This window comes from Nomascus leucogenys, chromosome 13 (genome assembly GCF_006542625.1).
Source record: "Nomascus leucogenys isolate Asia chromosome 13, Asia_NLE_v1, whole genome shotgun sequence".
Lineage (NCBI taxonomy): Eukaryota > Metazoa > Chordata > Mammalia > Primates > Hylobatidae > Nomascus > Nomascus leucogenys.
The window spans coordinates 65,296,747-65,324,605 of record NC_044393.1 but is presented as its reverse complement, the minus strand read 5'-3'; the positions used below and the strand labels follow the sequence as shown (position 1 = coordinate 65,324,605).

Genomic DNA, 27,859 nt, shown 5'->3' with positions numbered 1-27,859 from the left:
CATTTAAGATAAAGATATGAGCAAGCATAAAGCGATCTTTATAGACAGTAATGATAATTGTGATATTAGCTCCTAAAATTATATGCAGAATTAGATTACTTTAGATAAGGTGACACATATCCAAGCTCCAAAAGTTACTTTTGCATGGTTGACGGCATAGTGCAGAAGGAGTAAATTTGTATGCTTGGTATGCACATGTGCATGTGTGTGTGGTGGAGGGGAGTGGAGAAGTGGAATGTAAAGAGAAGTACTATTGGCCAAACAGGAGCTGGAAAAAAAAAAAAAAAGGCAAGTTACTCTGGGTATGTATCAGAGAAAACTACTACTCCCACGATGACAAAAATAATTGTAGACTGAGGGAGAAAGTATTATGGCCCGCTAACATTAGGAAGAATGAATCTACCACTATTCCCCATTTGCTTCCTGTCTCACGATAAGTTTCCATGAAAAAATTCTTTTAATATTTTTTACATATAAAGAAACCACAGTTGAAACCCAAGCATAAAAGGCTTGTTAGATCCAAATGAATAGAAAATAAGCTCTCCCAAATTTTAGTTAAAATTACTTTCCCTTTCTTTGAAAAAAAACTCTTGCATGACCAAACTTAAAAGTCCTGATTTTAAAGTTTCATAAACCTTATCTTTTCTCCATAATGAAACGTCTAGATTCCGTGCTGTCCTGTCAGACTTTATTTTCGTTTGGGTAATTTTTATCCGTGGAGACATCGCCCCCTGCTGTAACACATGCTTAGTTGCAGAAGCATTTTTTTTCACTCAAAAAAGGATATGAATAAAAAGATACAATGATTATTAAAATGAAAGAAACTTTATTTTGAGTAATATACATATCACTCATTCCATTTAATTTTCATAGTGCATAGCTATGTGTAGAAGTACACAGGGAAAAATAAACATTAGAAATACCTAGCCATGAAAATATACAAGTGAAGACATTTGATATATCCATGGATAGGCTTCGAAGTATTATAAAACAGGATCCATTAGAAAAGAATAAAAACCATGCAAAAAGAAAATCTTATCTAAATCATGGCAGGCAAGTGCAATCAATATAAATCATAGTCTCTGGGTACAAAAACTATACATGTTCTTTGGATTAAAAGCAAATGGGGGGCTTGGCTTTTATGTCCAAGCCAAAAATCATCTATAGAAGTAAAAAGTGTGTAGGTCAGGCATGATGGCTCCCACGCCTGTAATCCCAGCACTTTGGGAGGCTAAGGCAGGCGGATCATCTGAGGTCAGGAGTTTGAGACCAGCCTGGCTAACATGGTGAAAACCTGTCTCTACTAAAAATACAAAAATTAGCTGGGCGTGATGGCATGCACCTGTAATCCCAGCTATTTGGGAGGCTGAGGCAGGAGAATTGCTCAAAATAAAAAAATAAAAGAACTAAAAAGTGTGGATACTGTTATGCAACATGTGATAATAAAATATTCAAGGCCACAGATGGAAGTCACCAACTTACAAAGAGAATACTGAAGGTAGGGGACATTAAAAAAAATAGAGAAATGCAATAAAGAAAAGGCCACCTCTGCCTAAATCAGGAAAGAGTAAATGCATAGGCATTAAAACAGCAGCTCTGCATACCACACTGCATTTCTCTTTGTCAAAAAGAATTCACTGTGTATCATTACAAAGGTCAGTGAATAAGACGAGGCAATAAACGTAGCGCCTTGGTATTAGGGCAAATTTAGTTTCCTTTTCACTTTACACATGGGGGGGAAAAAGGAGTGTAGAACTAGAAATGCTCATCTTTCTATTCAGTACACTAACTTTTAAGTGTTTGGCACAAATGGAATAGAGACACGAAGTTTAATGATATCCAAGCTTCCAACTAAATGATTTCACTTTGAAAAGCTATGGATACAATTATTTACTGTTTCACAAATCAAATGTTTAAACCAAGTTTAAAAGTTGAGACAGAAAAAAAAATTGATGAAGAAAAAATGGCCAAAAACATTAAACAAAATCTCTTGGTTTCCTTTACAGTTTCTTTTTTTGCATTTTATTTTTTTCAAATTGCATTTTACAGTAGAAATGCAGACCACTTTGGATAGCTATGGCTCGATACTTCTGGGTGCCCTCCTCCTAAGACATCCTCTTCTTACATTCCACTGAACAGAAAACCATCCCTTCTACTGGCATGAACTTCTGCCCAATGAGGCATTTGCTGCAGCAGGAGCACAGAAAGCACTCTGTGGATGCATGCCAGCTGAAATTGTTATAGGTCACCCGCTGCACTTCTGGGTCGATAGCATTGTGGCATCCTTGACACACCTATTAAGAAATAATACAAGAAAAGAGGGTGAGAGATCAAGCTGTAATGGTAACATTTTCATCTTAGGACAAACTGAACATGTTTCTTTAGATGATAAATTAAAACTCATAATGACAACCTCAGAAATACACGACGGAGGGTGGCCTTCTAGCTAACCTTTTTGGCCAACTGTTAATGGAGGTCAATATGCTGAGCAGCCTGAGAAATAACGAGTGAAGGCCAAACAGGTGATTTGATGCATGTAAGATAACTTCATGGCGTTCAAGGCAGAAAGTCTTGATGGGAAGTTCCAAAGCAGTGTGCTTAGTTCTGATGTATTTTATTAGATTGCACATTTGTAATTACACAGAAGTTTATGAGATGATTTTTCCTTGTTCATTAAAGCTTTGAAGTGGTAATTTTACCTGTCTTACCTATGACATATGAGATTATTAACACCACTAATTTCTAGGCAGTAGTAAATTAAAATCATGTTCAAAGTAATTAAGGACTCAATTAAAAATACTGACAGTGTTTGAGAATAATGAATTTGCACTAAAAATATAACTTGTAGTTAATTGCCTTCCATTCTGTCATAAGATCAGTCATAATTTATGTGTAATCTAATATTGTAGAACATTAATACTTACAATCCCTGTACCATTCAGTATGTTATGAATATATACATGACATACAAACATGTATATACATACACAAACATACATACATTTACACCACAAAATTTTCTTCTTATTCAAACATGTACATGAGGAAAATGAATAAATAACCTATGTTATAGCAGAAAACAGAAAACCAGTTTGGACCTCTGAAACACTGGATAGTCCATGCCTTATAGTTTATACATGTTCTGAATGAATACAGCTGTCTTAAAGTTTTTGTTTTAAATATTTCATAACAAGTGAAGAAGCCAGCAAGACTGTCTGCTATCACAGTGACTAATCTTAAGCACCCTTGGTCTCATAATGTGATTGTCAGGAATTACTGAGGGATAAGGGGTGGGAACAGGTGGGTGGAGGTCATTCAGCTTGAGCCTCCTTACTCGAAAAGACTTCAAAATGTGGCTGCTACTCATTGGGTAATTGGTTTAGGCAGTCAAGTGAGGCCTGGTTATATATGTCCACTTCAGACCTGCATATTTTTGTTACATTGCTTCTGATTACAGAGATTATAGCTCTGTAATCTCTAAGTTAGGTCAACCCAGTCTTCCCTGAGATACAATGAAAATTCTTTGTGTGATCAACCACTATTCCTGAATACAATAAAAATGAATGCTTCAATTACAAGCACATTTCTAATGTGTAGCTGCACCATGCAAGCAACTGCTTTTTGTATATATTTTTATAGCTTTATTATTCATTTAGAACATTGTCTTATTGTTTTCTACATTTCATATTAATCTTTCCATTTTAAAATTTATGATCAACACATAATAATTGTACATATTTATGGGTGTACTATGTGATGTTTCAATACATGTATACATAGTGTAGTGATCAAATCAGGGTAATTAGGATATCCCTCTCCTTAAACATTTGATTTCCTTGTGATAAGAGCATTCAGTCTTTCCATATTTCTTGTTTGTGTGAGTATTTTGAATGTGTTCTTGTAAAATACACTGTGTTTTATTCCCTTGCTTTTAGACCATGATCTTCTTTTTCTCAGACCTGTGATTTTTTAAAATTACCCAAAACACACATTTTCAGTTGCAATTTACAAAAAAGAGATAACTAATGTTCAATTACAAATGAAATTAAAAAAATTAAGCAAAAAGATAATTAGTACACACAAATGGTATAGAGAATTAAGTTTTGTGGTTTCATAAAATTTCATTTTACTAATAATTTGATTACCATTCATTCAAAATCTACTGTTCCCTAATTCCTCAAAAATCTAAAATTGGCCCAGGCTGCGCCGAGGGCCTGGGGACTGCAGAATGCTGCAGAGAGATGATGTGCTTCACCACTTCCTGCCTGCCATTTGATCTTCCCATGTTCCTAAACCTTTAATATTTCAAAGAATTCTTATTTCCTTCAATCCCTCTTTATATTTGTACACAGGATGTAAAAGAGCTAATGACACCTGTTGTAATGAGCTCTCTGCAGGAGTGTCCTGTGAATCTGATGGATGTGAATTCTGGGGATAACTATGGAGTTCTAGTGACTACACAGAGACAAAGTAGGTGCATCTCCCATGTTTTTTCCTTCCAGGTACTTTTTTTTTTCTCAGAAATATTGTTTGGAGTTGAGCACTTGATTTCAGGTCTAAAAATAATTTGTATTTTCTCTCTCTCTTTAAGATTAAAAGATCTAAGCAGATCAAGATAACCTTCTCCAAATTTTATATAATGTAGCAATGCTGTGTGGGTAGCTCTCTTTGCTGTTAGCTGGAATCTGTTCTGGCAATGGATATGTATGCTCATTTTAATATTAGGCAAAGGCCAATGGTACATCCCACTGAGAAAGTAAACATAAATGATGCTACACACATACATACATATATATATATACACACAAACACACACATATACATATATATAATTTTTTTTTTTTTTGAGACGGAGTCTCGCACTATCAGTCACCTGGGCTTGGGGTGCAGTTGGCAGGATCTCGGCTCATTGCAACCTCCACCTCCCAGGTTCAAGCAATTCTCCTGCCTCAGCCTCCCAAGTAGCTGGAATTACAGGCACCCGCCACCAGGCCCAGCTAATTTTTTTGTATTGTTAGTAGAGACAGGGTTTCACCATGTTGCCAGGCTGGTCTCGAACTCCTGACCTCATGATTCGCCCACCTTGGCCTCCCAAAGTGCTGGGATTACAAGCATGAGCCACCACGCCTGGCTGAAATGATGCTATACTATAAAACTAAATAATTTGAAATTTCTTTTATTTAAAAAAATCCTATCTGTGGTTATACCCTGCCATTGATTAGAAACAATGTAATACAGAGAAGCTTGTAACAGCTAAAAAAAAAGAAAAAAAAGCAGTTTCATCTGTTTCAATACATTTTTATTGAGCACCTATGTTGTCCTAGTGTTGGGAACAGAACAGAAAAGGCAGATAAAAAAATCCCTGCCCTGATGGAGTTACATTCTAGTCCTTGAGACTAAAGGTCAGACAGCAGCAAAAAAAGGTATACATTATAATACCTTTAGTCTGTAGAAAAACTGTTGCAACAATATTCATTGAAGCAGTTTTTAGCTAAATAATGTATCAGGTTACATGGTGATTTAACATCTTGTTCCCCAGGTAAAGGAATGCCCATGGTAACCCGAAAGTGAGAAATATTAAGGACACAAGTCAGTCACTCAAACATTTTCTAAGTGCTGACACTGAAGATATAGAAATAATAAGGCAAGCTCTACCCTCCAGCTGCTTACAGTCTAGTGAAGGAGACAGATGAATGATATTCACACACACACACACACACACACACACACACACACACACACACACCCCATTGGGAACATGAAGAGCCTGGAGGCAATAGGGATAGGCATAGGGAATCAGGAAAGGTGTTCCGAAAAAAAGTTAAACCTAAACTGAATCTAAAGGAATAAATGTGTAGGTACAGTCAGGTAAAACAGGGAAAAGTAGGGTGTATTAGAAAAACTATTAGGAGTAAGCAAAAGACAAAGAACAGTGTGTAAACTAGAAAATGATGGTGAACGTGTGGAAATGTATGATTTGGGTTAGATAACTAGTAGAAGGGACAGGAGAGGCAAGAAGGGGCCAGATCTATTAAAAGTTTAATAATTTGCATTTTAGGAAGATAATTTTCCATCATTATGGTGGGTAGCTTTTGAGCAAGATGAATGAAAGTGGAGGAACGAAATTTGAGGCCACTGCAATAGTCAAAATGACAAAAAAAAAAAAGGTCTAAAGTAGAGTGGTTGTAATTATGAGAATGTGAAATATATTGGTGAGGCACAGTTGACAGAATGAATAACTGTATCTGGGGCAATGGGTAAACGCTGAAAATTGGCATTGACATCAAAACTTGTTACCTTATCTTCACGGTACCACACTCTTGTAACTCTAACTATATAAACCATATGTAATTTCATTCCTTAGCCAGGAGTCCCTTTTACTTGATAGCTCAGGGGACCATTAACACATATGTGTTTTGCTGCATATAAAGAAGTAAATGTCTATTTGGATACTCCTGGTTTATACACTTTACCATCTATGGTCAACTTTTTACCCTTTATCTACATTACCATCACTTGGCCATTATACAACAGCAGCTCTGTGTAAGCAGCGTAAATACAAGAAAAAATACACTTTAACATTGGAATGTTTGGCCCACACAAAAATCTAAATGTGCAGGCCAAGTTTTGTTATGCTAAATCAATTCAATGAGGGTTTAAGAAATAGGTATCTTACAATCTCCAGGTAGCAAAAACAAAATTCCAGTGGGTGGTCCAGTAACACGAACAGAAAGCATCATGTTCAAATAGAGCTAAAGAATATCAGTAGCCCCTAGACACCTTTATTGAAATGGAATCTGATTGCTAACCATGAAAATAAATCAATCTCATTCCCATTAAGAATTTTTTTAAGTGAGGATTTTATTATTAAGCAGTACCTATAATTGATACTGTAAACTTCACAAGTAGAAATCTTGCGGTGGCTTATAGTCAATGCATGTATTGTTTTTGAATTGCCTTGATTTTAACACCCTGTGGTAGGAATCATTTGCTTTCTACTTAGAAGGAGTGCTTTCTGTTTCCCATTTGCAAGAGGCTTTAAGAAAAGCATAAACTCAAGTCCTAAAGCAGGCTGAGGCAACCATATCCTTAGAATACTTCTCACCACAGCGTGATTCTTCACATAGCAGGGCTTGCACACGGGCTTGTCATTGACCATCACGTATATCTCCCCAGCTAGAATGCTATCACAGTCAAAGCAGCAGAAGTGTTTCAGGTGCCAATTCTGGTTTTCTGCCTGGGTATACTCATTGCTGAATATCAGCTAGGAAGAAGATAAAAATAAAGACGGATTTTTATATAATAAGAGATTTATATCTGTAACAACATACTTTCTCAGGGTCTAAAGTTTGAAAATGATAACCTAAAACTTGAACTTATGCTATCACTGGTCTAAATCAATCTTTTATATTTCTAGTCTTTCATTTGTCAACCCAATTAACACAGACAGAATGAATGATATCAAAAGTTTATTTTTTAAAACTTTTTTGGATGTAAACAGAGCAATTGCTGTTTGGTCAAGTCTTGTTGCCTTCTAGGTAAAGGGACCATATGAGGGTCTAAGAGGGCACCAGCATGCAGGTGGTCCCATAGAACGTACCTCATCACAGCCAGCACATCGGGGTTTCTCGCTGTCACAGTAATGTCTGCCACAGTACAGCTTCTCATTCTTCCAAAAATAAATCATGTCAACCAGGAGTTCATGGCAGGTGCTGCAGACAAAACAAGCTGGGTGCCACAGTTTATCATAGCCAGCCCTTTCGGCATAGATGGCTGGGTCGCCTTCTTTCATACTCAGTTTGCAGCAATAGCAGGACTGAAAGGGAAGCCATCCAGAACACCCTAGTCATTAGAAGACTGCCATTTCTTTTTTTTTTTTTTTTTTTTTTTTTGAGACTGAGTCTGCTCTGTTGCCCAGCCTGGAGTCCAGTGGCGCAATCTTGGCTCACTGCAAGCTCTGCCTCCCGGGTTCACACCATTCTCTTGTCTCAGCCTCCCGAGTAGCTGGGACTACAGGTGCCTGCCACCACGCCCAGCTAATTTTTTTGTATTTTTAGTAGAGACAAGGTTTCACCGTGTTAGCCAGGATGGTCTCAATCTCCTGACCTCGTGATCCACCCGCCTCAGCCTCCCAAAGTGCTGGGATTACAGGCGTGTGCCATCACGCCCGGCTAAGACTGCCATTTCTTATCATTGGCTTCAGTAGAAATTCAGAGAAACAACTTTGAAGAGACATAATTTCTACTGAAATTACAAATCTGTCGACGTAGATAACGTATTAATAATTCTGTGAAATGGAATCTCAGCTTTCTGCAGGCTATTCAAATCTACTTCATTCACCCTGTGTGTAACAGGCATTATTTCCTGAATTAAGGTCACTTATGGAAAAAGGAAAATAGTAATTTTCAGCTCAATTTTAAGTAGATTTTCTAAAACGATCACCTCAGGGCTTATTAGTGCTCTTTTTTCAGGACTAAGCCTTATTGGTTGGTGTGCTAACTGGAGCTATGAGGAATATATTATAGCAGGTTTAGTTCTTATGTCTGTTCATCTGTGTCACAATTGCCTCCTACCTTCAAGTTATTAGTAAAATACTTCAATTTCTCCCTTTAGAAGAGACTTAAAAAAAAGCTTCACTATATATCCACAAAAATTAAATTTAAGTTTGAATTTCAGGCATGTTCTCACAAGCACAACTGAATTAACCTAAGCATATATTCTTATTTATGGGCAGAGATAAGCAATTAATACCAAGATTATGTTTAGAAACAGACTACAGAATAATAACGCTGTCTTTGATCAGCATTATATCAACTACTGTCTATACATAAATACCAACTACTGTCTGTACATAAAACTCACAATTCACAATATCCTTGATAATAAATACATAGAAAATTTGGCTTTAGACAGAAGTTTCAAACATGATGACCCTCTGTGGGAAGTCTAAACTGAATCTAAATCCTATTTATTCCCCATACCTATTCCCTTTTGGAAACTCAGAGGAGTAGTCCTCAAAAAAGTTCAAAGTATGGGAAAAAAATTCTGTAAAGTATACAAATCGGGCTAACAGTGTGACCACTCTACTTACATACTGAGTTCTTTTGTGCTCAGCAGATTTGTCCTCCATGGCCCCCACTGCTGCTGGGGTGCTTCTATCCCCTCCAGGAATGTTCATTTGTTTGGGGACTTGGGCATCCATCTCACAGGGAAGTTTGACATCTCCTACTCCCAGAGCTTCGCTCTTATATTTCTTCACAAACTGCTCCATCTCGTTCACCTCTCTGGGAGACAACTCATGGCACTTTGAAGGGTCTTGGTCATGTGCAGGGAGCTGCTTTGCCAGCTGCTTCTTCCGGTACTGTGCCCCCTCTGAGCCTGCTACTGGCTGCTTTTCCTTGGGTAGCATCTGCATGTACTGCCTGGCCTGAACCACAAGGAGGCCAATGTTAACTGGGATTGGCCATTAGGCAGTGTGATGTTTTATAACACACATCAGAAGCAAGTTACTTAAGAAAGAAGTGGGTTCTATCCAATAGTAGCAACTCACCCTCACAGTATATTAAGAAGTTAAAAACAGTACACTAAATAGATTTAGTTAGGTAAAAAGTAACACTTTTTCTCCATGAAATTATACATTTTTTCAGTTTGTAAGATCTGGGTTACTACTGTTTACTTAGGCTAAATAAATGTACAATTGAAAGAAAACACAAACTTTTAGGCAGACATGTTTGGAATGGTCTATAGGACCAGGAACATTTTTATCACATAAAAAGTATCGCAAAATTCACTTTAATGATTTAACTAACCTTAAAAGATTTCCAAATGTTTCATTTGGTTGTTATAATAGCGGAAGGAGCTTGATATAAAACTGCGATCTTTTTGGTCTTATATAGTATTAATAAAGGAAATAAAATGAAAAAAAAACACAAAGATAATGTTGAATATTTTTTTCAGTTCTAAACTATGACAAAAATTCTCTTCTTTACCATCTTAAGATAAATCCTCTCAAGACAAAGCTAGAAGAGTTACTAGATTGATATAAAACATTGATTTCCATCTAATTGTTAAGAATGTTAGACCATTCCCTCAAAAAGCTAAACATATCTAGGGAGTTGGAAAAATTTTATGAAGTATCTAGTCTTACATTCAAAAGACCAGAACAGGAATCAGAAGTCAAAGTAATGAGAACCCCGGAAGAGTAACAGATTTGGGATGTGTGAAAGTTGATTAGGTCACCAAAGAAACTGCCCCAAATAAATACTCCAGGAACTTCAATAAAGAAACTCTCTGTCCCCATATTTACCAATGCCTGATTCTGGACAGGAGGAGCCCACTCATAGGTAACTGTATTGATGGAGACATTTTTCTTGGCAGCAACTGGATTGGTCAATATCATAACATTGCGTTTATACATGGGAATTCCATCTGACTTTAGTTTTGCAATCAGGGTGGTATACTTGGTGTCTTCAAAAAGTTTTCCCACTTTTCGATCCTCTTCATTGCTCAAGAGGACATCATGCTCTTCTTGGCCACACTTGCAGTTACGACATATTTTTCTATAATTTTGAAAATAAGTAGAAAATGATTAATTGTACCTAACTGATATTTATGTTGATATATTTATAGTTCATAAAATACTTTTAGGCATATTCTATATCATGGTATGCAAAGGCAAGTCCTTTTTTAGGAGGGAGAATAAGTATCCATAAATTTAAGCAAGAAGGAAACAAAACACGACTTTGCTTGATAAGGCTTTTAAAAGCTAGGTTGTAAAAACTGACAAGAGGGACCCAATTAAACTGAAGAGCTTCTACAAAGCAAAAGAAACTGGCAACAGGACAAACAGACTACAGAATAGGAGAAAATATTTGCAAATCCTGCATCTGACAAAGGTCTAATATTCAGAATCTATAAGGAACAATTCAACAAGCAAAAGACAACCCCATTTAAAAATGGGCAAAGGACATGAACAGATACTTCTCAAAAGAAGATCTACATATGGCCAACAAATATATGAAAACATGCTCAATATCACTAATCATTAAGGAATGCAAATCAAAACCATGATGAGATGCCATCTCCCATCAGTAGGAATAGCTATTACTAAAAAGTCAAAAAATAACAGATGTTGCGGAGAAAAGGGAATGCTTATACACTGTTGGTGAGAATGTAAATTAGTTCAGCCACTGTGGAAAGCAGTTTGGAGATTTCTCAAAGAACTTAGAACTACCATTCAACCCAGCAATCCCAAAGGAAAATGCATTGTTCCACCGAAAGGACAATGCACTCGTATGTTTATCACAGTAGTATTCACAATAGAAAAGACATGGTAGAATCAACCTAGATGTCCATCAATGGTAGACTGGATAAAGACAATGTGAAACATATTCACCATAGAATACTATGCAGCCATAAAAAAATGAAATCATGTCCTTTGAAGCAAAATGAATGCAGCTCAAAGCCATTATCTTAAGTGAATTAATACAGGAACAGAAAACCAAATACCACATATTCTCACCTATAAGTGGGAGCTAAATATTGAGTACACATGGACACAAAGATGGGACTAATAGACACTGGGGACTATTAGAGTGGGGAGGGTGAGAGGGAGAACTGTTTGAAAAGCTAACTCAGGTACTATGGTCACTACCTGGGTGATGGGATCATTTGTACCCCAAGCCTCAGTAACATGCAATTTACCCATGTAAAACACCTGCACTGCACATGTACATTCTGAACCTAAAATGGAAGTTGAAAAAAAGAGGAAAGCAGCAGAATTATCAGTCACTAATAATGTATTTTTGGAAATTACTGAATTAAGTTTTGTGATTTAGATGGTACCATAACGTTTCAACGGAATTTTTTAAGTATTTTAACAAATTCAGTGTGTTTTGACAACCAAACGTGCATCTGCATTTCTGATATGATAATGAGAAGCAATTATTCATTTGATTTTTATCAAAACCAACCAAGATTTTTTCAATGAATTCACTGAAAGAAGTGGTGATGGCCCCAATAATAGACATCTTCAATTGTACCATTAAAAAAAAAAATAAAAGACTGTGATTAAAAAGTGCACACTTAAAGGGACATGTCTAAGTGTAATCCCATCTGATATTCCTTATGCTGTCACCAAATAGTGAATAAATAATAAAAAGAAATGAATTAAATAAAACCACAAAAATTATATGTGTTTCCTTATTTTATTTAAGCAAGAGGCTTTGTATTTTATTGCATGTTAACATTTTATAGCCATTATCCAAGGTTTCGTTTGTTTGTTTTTTTAGTGAGAGATAGGGAAACTTTTCCCGTCAAAGACTATAATCCTAGATTTAGGTTTACAGCCTTTCTCATTTTTTTCTCAATTTCTTTTGCCCTCCATTTCCTTCCCTTTGTTTTTCCTTTCTCTTTCCTTCCCTTATTTTATTTCTTCAAACACTTATTGCCACCTACCATGTACTCTCTGCCATCGTGGTATTTCTTATAGTTCAAGGACAATGTTCTCTTCTTCACTCTGGTCTGGCACACAGACATTCATTCATTCATGCAACATACACGAGTGCCCATGTGCCAAGCAATGTACTTAACACTAGGACATAGTGCTAAAAAAAAAAAAAAAAAAAAAATGGTGGGCCTAGTCTCTGATTTCTAGAACTTACTCTCTGGTGGGAGACAGACATTAAATAATCACACACACACACACACACACACACACACACACAGAAAATTTCATTTGTGATAGGAAAGTAAAGTATAGGGTCCCTTGAGAGGGTGTAATTTTAACTTCAAGCTCATGAAGAAGGGACTCCATAAGATGATGACATTTAGATTGAGATCTGGACGATGTATGAAACATAGGTGTAAATTGTGTATGTGGGTGTGTACCTGGGGAGGAGAAAAGGAAGGAAAAGAAAAGTCTCTAGTATTGGGTATAAAGAGGAATACCTGCAGTGGTCCTGAATTAGGAAAGAAATTGTCCCCTTAGGTGTCATAACCAGGGGAGGTTGGTACGACTGTAGGAAGATGAGTCAATGGGAGGGTGACAAGACTGGAGAGGTAGGCATGAAGTCATCCAGGGGCTCATAGAACACATTAAGGAATTTGGGCTTCATCATAAGAGCAATCAGGAGGCAGCAAAGGCTTTTTGGTAATGGAATAAAATAATCAGATCTGTAATTTTAAATATCACAATATCTGCCATGTGGTAAATGGACTGGGGTGAAACATAACTGGCAATAGGGAGACAAGTTAACATGTTAATTATGCATCCAGTTTGCAATGGCATGGTTCTACATAACAGGATACTGCCACTACTTCACAAATGGAATTTACATCTTGGAGGGTTATTGTTGTGGTCCACGTAAAATATGTTATGGCTTGGATTAGAGTATTCAACAGTGGAGATGAAAAAAAGGAGGAAATTTGAGGTCTCCTTGAACAAAAAGCTGACTAAACTTTGTGGTTTATTTGGACATAGTGACAGTAAAGGCAAGGCTCAGTGATATCGTTTGGCTGTGACCCCACCCAAATCTCATCTTGAATCGTAGTTCCCATAATCCCCATGTGTCGTGGGAGAGATGTGGTAGGAGGTAATTGAATCATGAAGGCTGTTACCCTCATGCTATTCTCATGATAGTGAGTGAGTTCTCTTGAGAGCTGATGGTTTTATAAGGGACTTTTTCCCCTTTTGCTCGGCAATTCTCCTTGCTGCCACAATGTAAAGAACATGTTTGCTTCCCGTTCCGCCATGTTTGTAAGCTTCCTGAGGCCTCCTCAGCCATGCTGAACTGTGAGTCAATTAAATCTCTTTCCTTTATAAATTACTCAGTCTCAGGTATGTCTTTATTAGCAGCATGAGAATAGACTAATAAATACAGTAAATTGGTACTTTAAAGAGTGCGGTGCTGCCATAAGGATACCTGAAAATGTGGAAGCGATTTTGGAACTGGGTAATAGGTAGAGGTTAGAACAGTCTGGAGGGCTAAGAAGACAGGTTGATGTGAGAAAGTTTGGAAATTCCTAGAGACTTGGAGGGCTCAGGAGACAGGAAGACGTGGGAAAGTTTGGAACTTCCTAGAGACATGTTGAATGAGTTTTACCAAAATGCTGATAGTGATATGGACAATGAAGTCCAGGCTGAGGTGGTCTCAGATAGAGATGAGGAACTTGTTGGGAACTGGTGTAAAGGCCACTCAGGCTATTCAAAGAGACTGGTGGCATTTTGCCCCTGCCCTAGAATCTGTAGGCAGGGGCAAAACTTTGAACTTGAGAGAGGTGATTTAGGTTATCTGGTGGAAGAAATTTTTAAGCAGCAAAGCATTCAAGAGGTGACAGAGGATAAAAGTTTGAAAAATTTGCAGCCTGACAATGCGATACAAAAGAAAAAGCTACTTTCTGGGGAGGGATTCAAGCCCGCTGCAGAAATTTGTGTAAGTAACAAGGTGCCCGGATGTTAATCACCAAGACAATGGAGAAAATGTCTCCAGGGCATGTCAGAGAGCTTCACAGCAGCCCCTCCCATCACAGGTCTGGAGGCCTAGGAGGGAAAAATGCTGTCATGGACCAGGCCCAGGGATCCCTTGCTCTGTGCAGCCTTGGGATATGCCACCCTGCATCCCAGCTTCTTCAGCTCCAGTGGTGGCTAAAAGGGACCAAGGTATAGCTTGGGCCATTGCTTCAGAGGGTGCAAGCCCCAAGCCTTGGCAGCTTCCATATGGTGTTGGTCCTGCAGGTACGCAGAAGACAACAATTGATGTTTGGGAACCTCTGCCTAGATTTCAGGGGATGTATGAAAATGCCTGAATGTCCAAGCAGAAGTTTATTGCAGGGGCAGAGCCCTCATGGAGAACCACTGCTAGGGTAGTGTGGAAGGGAAATGTGGGGTTGGAGCCCCCACACAGAGTCCCCACAAGGGCACTGCCTAGTGGAGCTGTGAGAAGAGGGCCACCATCCTCCAGATCTCAGAATGGTAGATCCAAGGACAGCCGCAGGCACTCAGTGCCAGACAATGAAAGCAGCTGGGAGAGAGACTGTACCCTGCAAAGCCACAGGGGCAAAGCTGCCCAAGGCCATGGGAGCCCACCTTTTTTGCATTAGCACACCCTGGATGTGAGACATGAAGTCAAAGGACATTTTGGAATTTTAAGGTTTAATGACTGCCCTATTTGGATTTTGATCTCCCATAGGGCCTACAGCCCCTTTCTTTTGGCCAATTTCTCCCATTTGGAATGGCTGTATTTACCCAATGCCTGTACCCTCATTGTATCTAGGAAGTAACTAACTTGCTTTTAATTTTACTGGCTCACAGGCAGAAGGGACTTGCCTTGTCTCAGATAAGACTTTGGACTTGGACTTTTGAGTTAATGCTGGAATGAGTTAAGACTTTGGGGGACTGTTGGAAGGGCATGATTGTGTTTTGAAATGTGAGGACATGAAATTTGGGAGGGGCCAGGGCAGAATGATATGGTTTGGCTGTGTCCCCACCCAAATCTCATCTTCAATTGTATTTCCCATAATCCCCACGTGTTGTGGGAGGGACATGGTGGGAGGTAACTTAATCATGGGGGCTGTTACCCTCATGCTGTACTGGTGATGGTGAGTGAGTTCTCATGAGATCTAATGGTTTTATAAGGGGCTTTTCTCCCTTTTGCTAGGCACTTCTTGCTGCCACCATGTGAAGAAGGATGTGTTTGCTTCCACTTTTGCCATGATTTTAAGTTTCCTGAGGACTTCCTAGCCATGCTGAACTGTGAGTCAATTAAACTTCTTTCCTTTATAAATTACCCAGTCTTACGTATGTCTTTATTAGCGGCATTGAGAGCAGACTAATACACTCAGTCTCTTAAAAAATAAAACCAAGTTTCTGGGATGAATAAATTAGTAGAAGGAATATAATTTATTAAGATAGTATATTCAAAAGATGAACAATTTTGCAGTATGGAGTGGGGAAGGTTGATGGAAGTCTCTGAAATGAAACCACTGATAAATTTGATATGCCTGTGAGACAAGGTAAAGATATCACAGAGTGTAGGATATATAACTCTCATGTTAAAAACTGTAGCCTGGTAGGAAATATAAATTTGGTCAGGGAACAATATATAATGAATATGACTTAAAGAGATCATCTGTGCCTCTTGGCAAAAATGTAGAGGGAAAAAGTAAGGACTCAAGAAAGAGTCTAGTAGAGGAAAAAAAAGCTGGAAAAGGTGACAGAGAAAAACAGAGGAGTAGGGAGCGGTGTTAAAAATTTAAGCTGGAACCAATATACAAGGCAACGACAGCATAAAATTAAGAGTGGCGATCTGAGTGTTGTAAAACACATTCTAAAGATACTTACATTGTTTAGTCTATATAAACATGTATTAACATTAGATACAATTAGGTTAAGAATGCATGTTGAGATAACTAGATAACTAAATAAAAAATTTATAGTTTAAAACACTCAAATTAGAAAAAAGGAAAAAATAAAGTACTAAGTGTTCAACTCAGGAAGTTAGGAAAAAAGGCATAATAAGCCTGAAGTAAAAGGAAGGAAAATAAAGAGAATAGCAGAAACTAGTAAAGGGAAATAGAAACTATTCTAGAAAGAGTTCCTGGAGGGTGAGGTATGGGGGGAACAAACCCAGACACTCAGCATAGATCATACTTACTGCATTAGTTTTAAGATGTGAAGCAAGAAAGCAACTTTGCTATAACCAATTCTAATCACATTGTTCTGAAGGTACTAATCAGAGCAGTGTGAAAAGAAACGTTACAAGAATTCATCAGAAAGAAAAAAACTAAACTGTTGCTATTCACAGATGCTATGACCACAGAGAAATGCAATGTATTAATTAGCATTAAGAAGAATTTACTAAGTTTTCTAAACTTAAAATTAATATAAATCATGGAATTTATCTATATCAGAAACAGAAAAAATAACTAAAAACCCAAATGTATCTCATTGCCAAATAATACATTATTAATTATAGATTTTAGTTTGTTGTATTCTGAATTATCTTAAAATACTTTTCAGTATGCAAACTGAAAATATTAAATTTGACTTGTATATTCCGAGAGACAGACAAGACAGAGAGAGAGAGAGAGAGAAAGAGATAGGTGGTGAAGAGGCAAATTGCTTTCCTTGTGCACACTAGTCAGAAATCTTTATTTGGTAAGAATTTGTTGAAGAATTTGCATATGCTAGTTCAGCTATAAAAGAATCTTTCTAACATCTGGTTATCTCGTACTCCCATCTAGTGGAAAGCAAGTTATCCTACTACAGCATGTTCTTTACTTTTACTCTTTGGTTAACAAAAACAATGTAATTATTTATAAAACTATCACACTGTTTTTGGATCAAGTTTAAAATTATACCTTCCTGGGTGGGGGGGAAAGGTGGAGTGGGAATTTAGTTCTTAATATAGCTAAATAGATCCTTATATGGCTGTGAGCTACAGCATGCATCCCAATAATTAGCAAAGTGGTATCTTAAAGGATCGAGGCCGTATAATAAATACTGGACTTTGGAAATTTTTACAGTCTAAGTTCTACACCAGTACAACATGAATACCACAAAATAAGAAGGGTCAGATTTTAGAATCTGAAAGATAAAAAATAAAAGATACAAGTGAAATAAAGCCTGATGGTTTCTGAAGCATGAATAAACTATGGTGAGCTGTGGCTTGGTTAAAAAAGTTGTACTTACTGTGAAAGTGTTAAATATAAAGAGTTAAATTTACTAGTTATAGAAGAACCAGCTCTGTATTTTTTTAAATTATTATTTGTCTTGACAATTAGAAGAATTCACAATCTCAGGAAGCCTCTGCTTTTCTACCAATGCCTCTGCTTTTCTACCAAAAGCCTCTGCTTTTCTACCCAACGTACCTTTATTTATAAGTAAGTAAAATCAGGTTAAAACAACATACCAATAACGCTAGTGGTGAGAAAAAAGAAATACCTAAGAAGTCATACTATGCCATATAATTTTCAGTTTCCTAAGTAGAGAAAACCTATCATTGATTCATTATAATTTTACAAATCATGACTATATTAAAAGCCTCATCTGCATCCTCCAATGTGGTGAATTGTGGTGACAGAGTCCTTGGTAAGAATGTGACCCAAGAAGGGTGGGATGGCTCTTCAACTAGAGCTGTCATCACTAAAACAGCTGGGATGACCACATCCCTTCCAGAAGCCTTACACTGGAGCTCCATTTCTACAAGAAGAGCCAGCTACAAACCACTCTGCAAGAAAACATACTATAAAATCAGCACCAGGTGCCAGGAGCTATCTATTGTGGAAATCTGTGCTACTACCATTTACCTAGTTTTAGGTTTTAAAAATGTTTTTCTTAGAGTTCTAATCTACAGTGTTTTATATTTGAATCTCTCACATTTAAACTAAAAAATTTTATTTTTAGAAATACCTATAAAAACTTTCAAAGTCATTTGGAAGCAATCCAATACATTTATTAAGAGAAAAACCTTGTTGTGGAATTGGAGAAGAAAAGGATGCCACTGTGATCTTATTATCCAAGAGTGGCCTGAGAATAAGTGGGATGTTTATCACATATTCAATTTCAGCCTAAACTAACCCAGATTCTACCCTTAAGAAAATGAAGAACTTTAAAAACGTGGTTTTATACAAACCTAAAACAAAAACACAAACAGGGTATGGGTGAGCACAATACCCATGGTGCAAGGGGCTGTTTGCACGGTGTGTGGATTATCTTTCATCAGATGATCCATAAGTAACTTTTGATGATATATATAGATTTAAACAGTTTGTTTATTTGTGCTATACTGAGTTGATAGTTTTAAGAGAGTACATAAATCAGTTGCCATATTTAACACAGTTTTCAAACCTCTAAATTTTCTGAACTGTCCTATTGAGCAGTTCTCTCTCCAGATTCTCCATAGGATGTTAAGAAAAGTTCTATGGGGAAAAAAAAGGGAAGGGGATTCAGAATTAAGTTAGTTTAAAAGTCTTTTTCATGATTCTTTTAAAAAGATGCAAAGGTGGACTGGCAGATTGGGAAGCTCTAAGGTGTGGGGATGGAGGAGGGTTATTTGTATTAAAAAGTTGTTTGTACAAAAAGTACCATTAACACATATATATGCAAACATTAATATGTATGACAAATCAAAATTGTACACTCAAAACTTTACATTACAACTTAAGAGTTCTAGAGTTAAATCTAACTGGTGGAGGAAAGGGAGGAGCGAGGGGGAGGGAAGGAGTGAGAGAGAGAGAGAAAGAGCGAGCTTGGGAGAGCGAATGCAAGAACAAAACTACCAAAAGTATTGCCTCAGACAAATAAACATATTTACATTTTCAAGCTGAAAGCAATCAAGAAACTATCCTTTATTCTCCCAAAAGAAATTTTTTTTGTATCACTATTTGTAAAACTTACTATTTTTCCAAGGCAAGCAGTAGAAAGTAGAGTGCTTTGACATGCTGCCAGCATTCACGGTGATTTAAAAGCATGGCCATGGCATTGCTACAAACCATAATTTAAAAGGGTTGGACGCTGCCCTTTTGTAACAGGGATATACATATATGGATTTAAGTGTGGGCCTCTGTGACAGAATTCAACACAAGTATTAATCCATTTATGGTAGGGAATTTTTAGTTTTCACCCAGCTCTAAATCAATCAGAAATTCTGAACAGATGTATGTTATAATCAAGTAACACATTTTTAATAAAATGCAACTGTTTTATTAGGAGACTTTAACAAAGGTAAGGCAAAACAATAATTCTGTTACTTAATATGATAAATGACATGGTTGCAATTATATTAACTATACCTTCAATGTGAAATAACTGGCTATAAACTCCTGGAAACCTTGGGTCTGTGTCATACATTTCAATAAACACTCTTTATATATTACTTGAAAGCATGCCCAGCAGATAGTGTTTCTTATTGGGTCGTTATTAGGCTTCCTGAACCTTTTATTTTCCTCTACTATTGTAATCATGGGCACACTGAAAAAGGAGAGAGCTCACAGTAAAAGTACACCTTTGTCCGCAAGGATGTCTGTATCACAACAATCACACTTCAGAGGCGACAGCCTGGTGCAGTTCAAAGTTCACTGGCCCTGAGAGTAAAAAATGTGCATTCTAATATCTACTCTGCCATGGAGAAAGGTTTTGGCAAACTCTGAGTTCAAATTCAGCTCTGCCATCTATAAGCCATAACTTTGGTAAGTTATTTAACTTTCCTAAGTCTTTGATTTCTCATACATAAGAAAATAAATATTAGGAGGATTAGGTACAATCAGGTACATAAAGTGATGTGGTAAGCAGAATGTTAACATGGCCCCTATGACTTCTGTCCCCTGGTGTTACTTTCATGATTACGTTACTTTTATATGGCAAATGGGAGATTTTCCAGGCGTGCCTACTCTAATCATGTGAGCCCTTAAAAAGCAATGAATTTTCTCTGGCTCACAGCAGAAGAGGAAGTTGGAGGCATGTGAGGTGCAGAAAGGATTCTAAGCAGTGTTGCTGGCTTTGAAGATGGAAGGCATTGTACCTCAATGAATATGACTGGCTTCTAGAAGCTGCGAGTAGCCAGCCCCCAGCTGACAGCCAACAAGGAAACAGGGACCTTGGTTCTCCAACCACAGAAAATGAATTCTACCAACAAGAATGAGCTTGAAAGCAGATTCTTCCCTCGCACTTAAAGGTGAGAACTTAGCTTGGCCAACACCTTCATTTCAGCTTTTTGGGGTGCTAAACATAGACAGCTAAGCCAGCTCCCCTACCCCAGACTTCTAACCTGAAAAATAATGGATGTTGGCTGGGCACGGTGGCTCATGTCTGTAATCCCAGCACTTTGGGAGGCTGAGGCAGGTGGATCAGCTGAGGTCAGGGGTTTGAGACCAGTCTGGCCAACATGGTGAAACCCCGTCTCTACTAAAAATACAAAAAATTAGCTGGGTGTGGTGGCGGGCGCCTGTAATCCCAGATACTTGGGAGGCAGGCAGGAGAATCACTTGAACCTAGCAGGCAGAGGTTGCAGTGAGCTGAGATCGCACCATTGCACTCCAGCCTGGGCAACAAGGGTGAAATCCCGTCTCAAAAATCATAATAGGCCAGGCACGGTGGCTCACGCCTGTAATCCCAGCACTTTGGGAGGCCGAGGTGGGTGGATCACGAGGTCAGGAGATCGAGACCATCCTGGCTAACACGGTGAAACCCCGTCTCTACTAAAAAAAAAAAATAGAAAAAATTAGCCAGGCGTGGTGGCAGGCGCCTGTAGTCCCAGCTACTCTGGAGGCTGAGGCAGGACAAGGGCGTGAACCCGGGAGGCAGAGCTTGCAGTGAGCCAAGATCGCGCCACTGCACTCCAGCCTGGGTGACACAGTGAGACTCCGCCTCAAAAATAAAAAAAATAATAATAATGATGGATGTTGAGTTAATTAATAGTTGTTGCTTTAACTTGCAAAGTTTGTAGTAATTTGTTATGCAGCAGTAGAAAATTATTGCAAGTGCTTACTGGTGTGTGACACATAGAAATCATTCACAAATTATATTATTAATAACTCATGGGCTCAAACAAGTCATTTTAACTTCCTTTGGTTTTAGTTCTTTGACCTGTAAAATGAGGTTCGACTAGTTAAAAGTTCCACTCTAAATTCCTAATAATCAGTCTCCTGCAACTATGGTGATACACCTTGATCTGGCATCTTCCATTCACCTCTCCAGATTCATTCTCCAAGCCTCAGTACTCTGTGCTATTTCCCAGAAGGCTGACCCTTAAGGACTACACCTGTGGGCTCCCTTGTCACTGGCAATGGGACAATGGGAGGTGCCAGCAGAAAATAAGAGTGATGAAGAATGAGGTCTGGGTATTTATCTCCTGGCTTTCTGTAAGTATACAAGGTGATAAAAAGGAAAATGATTCCTAACAACTTGGGGGTATGTGGAAGCAGGGGAAGGGGGTGCTGTGGGCTGAACTGTGTTTCCTCAAAGTCATATGCTGAAGCTCAAACCCCTAATGTAACTGTATTGGGAGCAGGGGCTTTTAGGAAGTAAAGTTAAAAGATGTCACAAGGTGAAGGTCATAATCCATTGGAATAGGTGACCTTATAAGAAAAGGGAGAGAGATCTCTTTCTCTCCAGACACACACACACACACACACACACACACACACAAGGAAAGGCCATGTGAGCACATGGTGAGAAGGCAGCCATCTGTAAGCCAGGAAGAGAGACCTCACCAGAACTCAACCATGTTGGCACCTGATCTCGAACTTTCCAGCCTCTAGAACTGGAAGAAAGTACATTTCTGTTTAAACTACCAGGTCCGTGATATTTTGTTATGGCAGCCTGAAGACATACATGGGCAGGGAAGACTTCTCAGAGGTATTTCTTGAGCTGAGACTTTTTGTTTCCTAGTGGTGGGAGGTAGGGTTTTCCAGGCAGAGAACATCATGTAATAAGGCACAAAATTTCAGGGAATGGTATGTATCAAGCACTTGGATCATAGGGTGCTTGGAAGGGAAGTGGAAGAGGCTGGAAAAGCAAGCAGAGGCCAGATGTTGGGGTTTAACGTCAAAGGCCAAGAAATTTGCCTAAAATAAGTCCAGTGGGGAACTACTGAGGGTTCTTAAGTCATCTGAAGTATGTAATAGTATCCATGTTCAAAAGACCATTCTTGTGATTGTGTGAGAGGCCAGACTAATAAAGAGGTAGAGAATAATTTAACTCTGATTTTTGAAATGTGCCCGATGGAGCCCTCAGGGTCCTAAGTCAAGGATCACCATGAAGCTGGTGGAGGAGGCTAAGTGGGCAGGGTCATGGGATCCCATGTCTACCTCACCCACATAAGTTCTGTGGCCCTAGACTAGACCTGGAATCTTTGTTACACTCAGGACAACTAGTCTAGAATATTTTACTTCAAAGACTGTACTGAAAGAGGCTACATATGGAGGTCAAAGGCACCTGCTTCAGCTCTTTTAGCTATGGTGAAAAAGTCAGGGAATTATCAAGAATTCTGAGAGAAATGTGACCGGACCCATGCCAAGAAGATGTCAGAACTGCTAAGAAATACCAATGGGGTGGACTGTTATCAACCCCAGCTGAATGACAGGCCATATGCAAAGCCCTAGACTATTATGGCTCTTAGATTTTCAGACTACACCCAGTTGATTAAATGAGTCTGTGTGATAAATTGAAATGTAAAAAAAAGGTTATTTTCATGCCATGGAGATCTGCTCTTGTCGGATATATTTTCATCTGAAAATATCGATTAAAATGATTAACATAGACTAACAAAAATGACTATAACTTGCTTTAGAGAAAAGGAAGATGATATCTCTTAGGCATGAGCTTTAAAATCTCATGAGCAGTTTTTGGCAATTGCATAGCAGAACTAAAAAGAATGCAGGTTAAGTATCTCTTACCCATAATGCTTCACAAGTAAAATAAAACAGAAGTGTATCAGATTTCAATTTTTTTTTTTAATTTTGGAATATTTGCATAAACAATGAGATATCTTGGGGATAGGGCCCAAGTTTAAGCATAAAATTAATTTCTGTTTCATATACGGCTTATGTACATAGCCTGATGGTAATTTTATATATATTTTAAATAATTTTGTACAAGACACAAAGGTTTGAATGCATTTTGAATGCAACCTGTCACACGGTCAGGTATGTGAAATTTTCCACTTGTGGCATCATGCTGACACTCAAGAAGTTTTGGTTTTGGAGCATTTTGGATTTTGGATTTTATGTATTATAAGATTGTAAGGTAAAAACTATGCCCAGGAGAGGGCAGTGCAGTCTTCTGTAAAGTTAACTGATAGGCGCAATAGAAAATAATGTGAGCATTAAGAGCAGAGATGTTCTAATCCATGAAAACTATCTTGTGTTAAGTCACTTTACCTTTTTAAAACATGAGAGACATACTGCCTCACTTCTATGTCCCTTGAAGAGACAGCACAAGGGAGAGCTGTTTAAGTCTTGTAAAAAAAAAATTTCTGGAAAACTTTAGCTCCCTAAAACTGAAGAATTGTATCAGTTCTAGCAGGTTTCTACTGACTTTCCTATTTTAAACAATTATCTTTGTTTCTGAAAACTGATTCAATAAACTAGTTTTTAAAAGAGCTTAATGTCTAAAATTTTGTTTATATTCTCCTTTAATTTACACTGTACACATCTCCAAGAGCTGATGAAAGTATTTATTCTAAAAGGTTTCCTGTGGAAATCTGTAGTACAGAAGTGGTTCTCAAATGAGAGTCATCCTAACAAGGTAGCTGCCATCCTAAAACTGTATAGTTATCTGTATTTTTTTTTCCTGCTAATTCTAACTTTGAGCAGACTTGTGAATTACCATTATGGACTTGACAGTCATTCATAAGCACAGGTTTCAAATACTGATTTTAGATTTATATGATATGCAGTAGTACTTTCAAAACAACCTAAAGATAAGATCTATATAAAATTCACATTTTTGACCCACTAACATTTGTCTTGTGTATATATACACTTCATTCAAACCAAGACACTACAATTTTTTTCTTAAAAAAATTCAAGTGTTTCATTGTTTTTCACTGGTAACTTTACAGCTGAAAATTTTAAAGAGACCTAAATTCAACTTCATTTCCTGATAACTAACACATACATGCTCAATTCAGTATTCATATTTGTTTACTGAAAATGTAGAGATGAGACGTGAAGTTACCAATTTTTAAGAAGAGAATAATTAAATTATTAAACAGGGCCAGGCGTGGTGGCTCACACCTGTAATCCCAGCACTTTGAGAGGTTGAGGTGGGCTGATCAGTTGAGGTGAGGAGTTTGAGACAGCCCTGCCAACATGGCGAAACCCCGTCTCTACTAAGAATACAAAAAAGAAAAATTAGCCAGGTGTCGTGGCACAAGCCTGTAATCTCAGCTATTCACGAGGCTAAGGCAAGAGAATCGCTTGAACCAGGAAGCGGAGGTTGCAGTGAGCTGAGATCACACCACTGCACTCCAGTCTAGGTGACAGAATGAGACTTCGTCTCAAAAAAAAGAAATAAATTAATTAATTAAACAGTCGTGGAGGATTACCACAAACTTATTTACCACTAGAAAGATATATTCAGTATTTCAGGCTCCAAGGAAATCTTAAAGGCAGCAAGCAAATCCAACAACTCTAAATATAGTTATTATGGTCCAATTCACTAAGTCAAACTTAATGACAGTAAGACAGAACACTTTATGTTGTATTCATTTCTCAGAAAAGACAATAACAGGTCTGCAACTTAGCAACCATGCTAGGGAACTTGAAGATATCTCCACTGTCTGAGGAAGTATTGCAAAAAGTATAAATTACTAATGTGGTTGCAGTTTTCAAAACAATACCTCCAGAAGTGTAGTTCGAATCCTTCACATTTTTCTTTGCATTTTAAACATGGGGCTCCAAATCCTTGCTCGTGACCTAAGCCCATCTGTTAAAAAGAAAACATCATGAATCTATTATTAGATTCTTTACAAATCTAAAAATTCAATAAATTGCACTTTTAATTCCACTTACCACTTGTGTTTGTTGATATAACTTTCAAACAAATCTTATGTTTAGTCAATGATGATACCCAGGTATGTACATGGCAGTTCCAAGTACATACATAACATTTTATATTCTGATTGCTTTTTATCATGAAAAGAAAAGCATCAGAATATAACCATATAGAAAACTACAAATATTGCAAATAACAAAAAGTCATGAATTTATGTCTTTGGCCACTACTTGCCCCGTAGTACAGCCCCGTAGCACAATAGGTACAACACTCAGAAAACTATAGCTTAAAAAGCAAGTCTCATCCTGAATAACATATTTTGCACCAAACAAGGAATTAAAGATTTTAGGAATTACAACTGAAATATTTTTATTATGATAAATATTATTATTATAGCTACAATATACACTTACTGAATGCCAGTGCTATGGCTTTAACATCTGTGCTCCTGCAAAATTCATGTTGCAACTTAATCCCCAATATACCAATATTAAGAAGCTGGGCCTTTATGAAATGCTTAGGCAGTTAGAAATGAGGGCTCCACCCTCACTGATGGGATTAGCCCCTGAGGGAGTGAGTTTCTCTCTTCCATCTCTTCTGAACCTTCCTCCATGTGAAGATGCAGCAACAAGGTGCCATTTGGAAGCAGGAAGCAAGCCCACACTAGACACTGAGTCTTCCAGTGCCTTGATCTTGAACTTCCCAGCCTCCAGAACTTGAGAAATAAATTTCTATTATTTATAAATTACCCAGTCTAAGGTATTTTGTTATGGCAGCAGGAATAGACTTAGACATGAGGAATAGAGGTAAGTACTTTACTTATATCTCATTAAGATCTTACGGAACTATATAAAATGCTTACAAAATAGGCAATATTATTTGGCATTTTTGAAATGTTTTTGCTGAAACTCAGACTATGGAACTTGCTTAAGATCAAAGTGTTAATAAATGGTAGAGATTTGAGTTCACGTCTTTCTGACTCCAAGGCCTGTGCTCTCCTGCCTGAAGTTGTAGGGAGGCAAGGAGTGGAGAGCTGTATTATCACCCTTGCTACAGCAAACCATCGTTTCTTCTTTACCATATTAAACAATAGTCTTTGAGAACTTGCTGAGACATGGCCTAATAAGTGGAAGGAGTGGGGTGCAGATGGCAGGAGGACACAAGATTGTAATTAAGCTCTTTTACCCAACTACTGATATTAGAAAAAAAAGAGTAGCCAGCCTTACATCAGTACAGTGGCAAACCATCAGTAATCAGATTATTCCGTGTTTTAAATATCACATCAGTGACCATGAGGAATTAGTTACTGGTTAGTGCCTAGAGTAGCAGTTCAAGCTGGACAAGTAATAGATATTTTTCAATGGCCCTCTTTTGTAACTTTACCAAGTTGTGTTTGTCACTATGCAATCAAAACCACATTGTAACTGGTTCCTTGAAAGATGAGTCTGACATGTTCTGAAGTTTAAGTGAAGCCTTTCCTTTTGTTCTAAAGAAAATGACCACATCCTTTTTCCATAATTAAGGCCATATTCAAACCCAGGTGGTCCACCCAGCTGCTTAAGAAAACCCACATTACTTTTAAGTTAGACCATATAAAGTATACGCTCTAAAGAATAAACACCTGTCCAGCATTAGCTAAGCTTTATCATCTTTGCCATGTCCATATTACCAATTTTCAAAAGAAATGAAAGTCTTTAAATTGTATATTTAGTGTCAACACTAAGCTTTTTTTTAAAGCAATTAAATTGTTTCCTTGTCACTGATGATCACAGTTCACACAGTATGGAAATAATGTAGGTTAAACAAAAGACAGAGGGAGACTTTTCTGGTCTTGTGTAAGAAGCATAGTTACATGTTTTCTCCATTACAATATCCATAGTAAAATGAAAAGCAAATCCAAAAAAGTGTATTCTTTTTCAGGCCCTTTCTAATTTTCCATTACAGAAGAGTTAGTTCTGAATGTGCCTGGAGTATGGATATGATTCATACTATGTTCATGCATCTCCTGCTAAATAAACTCTAATCCCAAATGAAAATTTTGATTACATTATTAAGGCTTAATCACATAGCTTAGCTTAAATCAGAGGCTTTTAAACTCTCTTTTATGTAATTCACAACATGGAATAAATTTTACCTCATGACAAAGAACTTGCATATACACATAAAAACTTACATGTGTGTATAAAATCCTGATATTTGTGGACAGATAATATCTAGAAATATGCTTCTGCCTCTAAATTAAGTGGCCACTTAAATTCTTGCATGCCTTCAAACTGGAATTGCCTGGTCTGAACAACAGTGGGCTTATAAAAGACTGCAAATATCCTGGAACAATACCATCTCATTCACTATTTCTGAATGCAA

General features: G+C 37.6%; 1 protein-coding gene across 2 annotated transcripts in view; it reads right to left on the bottom strand.

The window, feature by feature from the left end:
• Positions 1–809: 809 nt before the first annotated feature.
• Positions 810–27,859, bottom strand: part of TES (testin LIM domain protein) — a 49,270-nt gene continuing 22,220 nt past the window's right edge. For both annotated transcript variants that reach the window (XM_003261224.4, XM_003261225.4), the window contains exons 2-7: positions 25,341–25,426; positions 10,307–10,559; positions 9,092–9,427; positions 7,601–7,816; positions 7,106–7,264; positions 810–2,294 (exon numbers count right to left, since the gene is read on the bottom strand). In XM_003261224.4, coding sequence (XP_003261272.1) covers positions 2,106–2,294; positions 7,106–7,264; positions 7,601–7,816; positions 9,092–9,427; positions 10,307–10,559; positions 25,341–25,426 — 1,239 coding nt within the window. In that variant the 3' untranslated portion in view covers positions 810–2,105. The remainder of the gene's footprint in view (positions 2,295–7,105; positions 7,265–7,600; positions 7,817–9,091; positions 9,428–10,306; positions 10,560–25,340; positions 25,427–27,859) is intronic.